The following is a 6,746-nucleotide window of genomic DNA, read 5'->3' as shown; positions in this document are numbered from 1 at the left end:
ATTATTTAATATATTTGTTAATAAATATATAGCTTATATATATATTTAATTGATTTATTTCATAATTGCCCAACTCTACAATTATATTAAATTTAATTAACCAATAGTAATAATAAGTTTAAAATAACAATAAAAATAACAAAACATAACTTAACATAACATAACAATAAAAAGAGTTAAAATAACACACATAAAATAAATTATTTTTTAAAAAATAAATTAATTTTTTTTTTTTTTTTTCTAATTTATTCAAAATAATAACTATCACTATATATTAAATAAAATAACTGTAACAGTATAGAAATGCAATATATTAATGGTAATGAAATTTCACGTCAAAATATTCGTGAGATACACGAATTAGCAGTCTCACCTAAAATACCATGGACCCCAGAGTTAGAAGAGTCTGATACAGATTATTTAATATCAAGTCATACAATAGAATCCATATATATAACAAAAGGAGTATGTGACTTCAGTATTTCACCAGAAAAACTATATGAAATTTTATATAATATAAAACTAAGACATAAAGTATGTAAAAAAAAAAATAAAGAAAAAAAAGAAATAATTAAAAAAATGAAACTAATAATATTTATTATTTATTAGTGGGATTATCATTGTCAACATGCAGAAATTTTAGAAGAATATGATCATTTAAACCATATCATTCATTTAAAATTTACCAATCCATTAATTGACTGTTTAGAAATGAATTTATATAGAAGTTGTAGATATGACCCCCAGGCAAGAGTTTTTGTAATTGCAATGAGATCCATTGAATTAGAAGAAACAAACGAAAACCAATTTGAATGTTTACCAAATGGTTGGGTAATTCAAGGTCTTCAAGGTGAAAAAGATAAATGCAGATTAACTTTCATTCAACAATGTCAAAAAAGAGATATAGATTCACAAAGAGTACCAGGATATAGGTCATTTGATTCTAAAGAAACCCTTCAAGATTTTAAATTTTTAACTTTATTTCCAGCAACAGTTTGTGGTCGTTTAGGAACAATATTTAAATCTCTTGAGCATTTTATTAATAACAACAAAGAGGTTCAAGAGATTCAAGATTCAAGAATTTCAATTATGGAAAAAGCAGAAAAAGAAGTAAATGAAATGTTTGGAACAACAAATCCTGATTATGGTTGGAAAATATATTTAAAGAAATTAGATATGGAAATTTTAATAAAGAAAACTGAAGAAGGTTATTATATGATTGGAAAGGGCAGTTTTTCATCAATCTTTCCTCCATCATTATTGGCTGATGTTTTATATGATCCAAAAAACCCATTTGAATGGGATACCTTTTATGATAAAACCGAACTAATTGAAGATATTAATGCGAATGTTAGAGAAGTCGAAGTAAACTATAGAATGTGGAGAAATACAATTAATATGCGTTTGCTCCAATCCGTTAAAAAAGGTCCAGGTAATTTTTCATCTGTTCATTGGAGATCCATTTCATCACCAGGCTATCAAGTTACTGACGGTATCGAAGTACATTATCTTCCAACTGGTTTATTAAATTATGGTTTGGGTGAAGGTAGTTTTACAAGTTTTTTAGCAGCTATCGAGGTTAAGGGCTATCCAACACCATGGGAACAAGAAATGGTTACTAAATTATTTGCCGCAAGAATCATCTCTAATCAAAATAGTATTATGAATCATGTAAACAAAATTTCAGCATTTTCAAAGTTATCTAAACACTTACCAGTAATTCCAACCATTGAAAATCATTGTGGTGAGGTTGGTCCACAAATCGGTAGTCCCCAAGTTTATAATGAAATGGTTGAAAACTTTGCAAATATTTTATTAAATGACAACAATAAAGATAACAACATTGCATCATCAAAAAACAAAAGAAAGAGAAACGGAACAAGAGATGAAGAAGAAAATGGTGCTGATCTCACCCAACAACAATTGTTACAACAATATCAACATAATGAACAGGCAATGAGACCAAGTTTAAGATTACCTGGTGTAGCTTTAAAGAATGGTTCGATGGAACAAACCCCAATTGCATGGAACGAAAGCAAAAAACAACCATTCCTCTTCTTGGTCTCTGATAGCGGTAGAAAAGGAAAAATCCAAAGAAAATCCTATTATTTTTCAAATTCCTCTTTTGATAATTTGCCAGAAGAACTAATTCATATTATTTTTTTCAACTTATCTGCCAGAGATATTATTAATGTATCACTAGTTTGTAAGAGATTCAAAGTAACAACCGATAACACTAATCTTTGGAAACATTTATTCAAAAACAATCCATCATTCAACAAAAAAATACCAAAGAAAGAAATTTTTAATCCAGCATTTGATAATATAATAATTTCAAACCCAAGCGATCAACAAATGATCGAAAACTCCACACAAATTCCAATGGCAAACGACCAACCTGCAGGTACTGCACCAGTACAACAAACACCATTAGAAATGGCCGGTATAAACATCAATGACCCAATTAGTCTTTTAGTTACTCTCACCAATGGCAACATACCAGTTGATCTTTCAGCCAACGACACTGAAACATTAAGACAATTGATTTCACAAGTTAATTTTACAGATTTTTCAAATATTGATCAAGTATTGGCACAATTACCACCACAAATCATGTCGTTAATACCAATGGAAACTATACAATCAAAAATTCAAGAGATGAAGGCCCTTATGAGAATAATATCTGGAATGCCTCAAACAAACCAAGAAAACCATATGCCTCAAAAATCCAGTGACCATAGAGGAAATTCTGATGAAAGTGATGGTATGAATCGTAAAAATAAAAACAAAGGCTATAGACCATATGATGAATTTATTAACTGGAAAGCTCAATACACTCAAAGATTTAAACAAAGTGACTGTTGGACCAAATTAAAACCAACCAGTAAAATAGAACTTAAAGGTCATACCAAGAGTATAAAATCAGTCAAAACCGAGGGTAATTCTGCTGTATCAATTGCCGCAGAGAAGAAGGTACGTATGTGGAATTTAAATTCTGGTGAATGTATTAGTACATACGAAGAAAGTAATATTTCTCCAATTTCAATTGAATATGATAGAACTCAAAGATCAAATTCAATTTGGCCACTTTCAGATTACACCAAGGTATATGTAGGTTTCAAGAATGGTAGTGTTTCTATTGTTGACTTTTTCGAACAACCAATTAAAGCACATACTTTTAATAGAATGTCATTATTGGCAGATGGTTTTGATTTTAGCTATCATGGAAAATTCTTTATTTGGGAAGAGTCTATCATCGAACTTTGGGATGTAGAATCATCAACTAGATTATGGCAAGAACCTGTATCTCACTCTAAAAAGATTATTCAAACCAAACTCCAACTCCATAGTAGTATTTCAAATGATGGTATTGCTCTTACCACCAGTTCAGATAGAACCGCCAAAATTTGGAATCTTAGTAATGGTCAATTAATTTCATCATTAAATGGACATACCAATGCAGTAAATTGTATCGAATCAATCGGTGACTACATGCTTTTAACTGGCTCCAGTGATAAAACATTAAAGCTCTGGGATTTAAGACAAACCCAAACATTCTTATCAAGTCATGCAACATCTCATACATCTCCAATTAGATGTTTAACATATCAAGAGAAAAATGGTATTGTATTAAGTGGCTCTGATGATGGTTATATTATAGGTTGGAGTTTAGATAATTGGGACTTTTCAAATATTGAACCAATCAATTTGGCACCACCAACACCAGTTGCTCCTCCACCACCAGCCCCAGCTAATCCAGCTGAACCAGCTCAACCAGCCGCTGTAGTTAATAATGTACAACCCACTGTAGCTGTAGCCAATACTCAACAACAAATATTACAAAACCTTCCAAAAATTTCATTAGGCACATTTAAAGAATCATCAAAAATACCTATTAAATCACCAATTACTTGTATTGATTCAGATGAAGCTGGTTTCATTAGTGGTTCATCCAATGGTACCATTTTCAGATGGGATTTTAATAATTAACAAAATTTAATTATTAAAAATATCTTTTTTTTCAAATAAAAAAAAAATAAATAAAAAAGAAATAAAAAAATAAAAAACTATAATAATATTTTATTTTAGATTTTAAAGTATTTTATAAAAATAAATTTTCAGAATAGAAACATCACTGTTACTATATCTATATTTTGTGTATTGACTACATAATTACTATTATGATTATTAGTGTTATTTTTAATATTAATTTTGTTTATATTATTTATAGTATTCGTTGAAATTTTTAAAGTGCTTGTTTTTATTTGTGTGAATTATAATTACAATCTATACAAAAATCTATGTCATAGGTTTGATCAAAACTATGTTCGCAGCAACAGTCACATTTTTGAGAATTGGGTATTGAATTAGAATTACTATTTATGTTAGTATATTATAAAATGAAACAATTATTATATTACTATGATATCTATTTATTAAAACTTACTTTGTGACGCAACAATTTGAACAAACTATATCATTGCAACCTTCACAATAATGGGCACAATGACCGCACATTTTATGATAGCAAGATGGACATTCTCTAAGTTGTCTATTATTACAGCATGATCTGCATGAACCTTGTGTGCAATCACTACAACTGAAATAATCTGAAGGTATATTTGGATGTAAATTTGTAAACTCTACATCTTTAACTGTACTACTATTGACTTTGTTGTTATTATTGTTATTATTATTTTTTTGTGAATTCATTAATATATTTATTGTTCTTTCTATAATATTGTAATTAAAAAAATAAAAAACCAATTTCGGTTAATATCTCTAATTTTAATCGATTCCATTTAATAATTAATTAAATTTTACCTGATATAGTTTCTGTGTCTTGTTTTATATTTTTTATTATTCTCGATGGTTGTACTGTATTTACTGGGTTTGCTTCAGACTCATAGGAGTCTCTTGTTCTTTTTTTGGTTGCCATTTTAAATATAGTATATAAATAAAATGATACTTAATCCTAAATGTAAAATAAAAATAAAATAAAAATAAAATTTAAAAAAAATAAAAATTTCAAATTTTTTAATTTCAAAAAAATTATTAAAAAAGCGCAATTATTTGTGTGTTTTTATTTTTATAATAACTATTATTTTATATTTAATTTATAGTTTTTCGTTTATTCTTTATTTAATTTTTTATTATTTATTATTTTTTTATTGTTTAGTTTTTTTTTTTTTTTTTAAAATAACACACAATTTTTAATTTTAAGTTTGGTTTTAAAAATTTACTTTTCTATTTATATAAATATTTATTTCTACTCTATTTAATTACTCAAATAAATTATGTCATAATTATATTTTCAAAAAAAAAAAAAAAAAAATGAAAAAATTAAAAAATAAAAAAATTAAAATTTTTTTTTAAAATTTTTTTTTTTTATTATTTTTTTTTTCGTTTTTTTATCATCATTTTCATATTAAATTATTTTTTTATTAATAAATAATAAAATATTATTATTATTTATAATATTTAAAAATGATCAAGATTACCAAACCAATATTATCAAGCATTTTACAAAATCAATTTAAATTTAATGCAACACAAACTCAACAAGCTATCAGATATTTTTCAACTTTCCAACAACAAAACAACAACTCTAAACAATCATTATTAAATATAAATCAAAATGTTAACATTAAAGGTTATTCATTTTTCAAAGTTTCACAAAGTGGATTATTCGGTAAACAACAACAATTCAGAGGATATTCATCATACAGTTTAGAAGATGAAAAAAAAATTATTAAAGATACAAAAGAGAAAGAAAAAGAGAAAAAAGAAGAGGAACAAAAAGAAAAAGGAAAAGAAAAAGAAGAAGAGGATGAGGAAGAAAATAGAGAAAAAGAATACAAAGAAGAAGATCAAGAAGTAGAATACGATCTTTTTGGTGAAGTAGAAAATAAAGCACCAAAATTAACTAAAGAACTCAAATTCCAATCTGATCTTATCTATGGTGTTTTTGGATTTTTATTTTTCTCACTTTCAGGAGTTGCCATTTACAATATGATCGAAGAATATAGAAATAGTTCAGTTAATCCACTTGGCATGCCAACATACGATGCTATTCTCTTACTTCAAGATATATACTTTGGTGAATTAAAACCATCAATGGAAAGAGGAAATCCCGATTTCAATACTTTAACCAAAAAAAATTACTTTTATGATGAAGCTGGTGTAAGTGCTTGATTTTTATTATTTTTATTAATTAATTATATTTTATTAATAATTTTTATCAATTATACAATACTATAGATTAGAAATCATTCATCAGCTGATACAACCACTTTAATTGTTCCAATTAAACAAAAGAAAACTCGTCACACTTTAGGAACTGTTAATGTTGATTTTGTCAAAGAAGGTGATTTTATTTCTATCGAAAATTTCTGTATCAATGCAATCAATGGTCACCATTATCCACTCGAAGGACCAACCCATAAAATCGATACTACTTTAGAAAGATATACAGGAAAATATTCTTTAGAAGAACTTTTAACTGACCCAACAATTGGTCTTAATCCAAAAAATTAATAAATGATATAAATAAAATAAAATAAAAAATTTAAAATAAAAACATTCAAAAAAAAAAAATAATATAGTTTTAAAAGAACTATATTTTTTTATTTACATTCAAATTAAAATTATGTTTGTCCATTTAACACCTTTACTTTTTTTTTTTTAAAAAAAAAATTTTAAAAAAAAGATTTTTTTTTATTTTTTTATAAAACAAAAAAAAAAAC

The 6,746-nt window shown here is 26.2% G+C and overlaps 3 protein-coding genes across 3 annotated transcripts; 2 read left to right on the top strand and 1 right to left on the bottom strand.

Moving 5' to 3' along the window:
* Positions 1 to 303: 303 nt before the first annotated feature.
* Positions 304 to 3,990, top strand: DICPUDRAFT_157913 (uncharacterized protein; the record flags this gene model as incomplete). Its single annotated transcript, XM_003293066.1, has 2 exons — positions 304 to 534; positions 610 to 3,990. 2 exons carry the CDS (start codon positions 304 to 306, stop codon positions 3,988 to 3,990), a joined length of 3,612 nt encoding a protein of 1,203 aa, XP_003293114.1.
* Positions 3,991 to 4,261: 271 nt separating this feature from the next.
* On the bottom strand, positions 4,262 to 4,939 carry DICPUDRAFT_90092 (uncharacterized protein; the record flags this gene model as incomplete). The annotated part of the gene is made up of 3 exons (XM_003293056.1): positions 4,262 to 4,376; positions 4,448 to 4,733; positions 4,825 to 4,939. 3 exons carry the CDS (start codon positions 4,937 to 4,939, stop codon positions 4,262 to 4,264), a joined length of 516 nt encoding a protein of 171 aa, XP_003293104.1.
* A 548-nt stretch (positions 4,940 to 5,487) lies between these two features.
* On the top strand, positions 5,488 to 6,537 carry DICPUDRAFT_157910 (uncharacterized protein; the record flags this gene model as incomplete). Its single annotated transcript, XM_003293065.1, has 2 exons — positions 5,488 to 6,183; positions 6,262 to 6,537. 2 exons carry the CDS (start codon positions 5,488 to 5,490, stop codon positions 6,535 to 6,537), a joined length of 972 nt encoding a protein of 323 aa, XP_003293113.1.
* Positions 6,538 to 6,746: the final 209 nt, after the last annotated feature.

Source organism: Dictyostelium purpureum, assembly GCF_000190715.1.
Source record: "Dictyostelium purpureum unplaced genomic scaffold DICPUscaffold_396, whole genome shotgun sequence".
Lineage (NCBI taxonomy): Eukaryota > Evosea > Eumycetozoa > Dictyosteliales > Dictyosteliaceae > Dictyostelium > Dictyostelium purpureum.
This window is presented reverse-complemented; position numbering and strand designations above follow the sequence as displayed.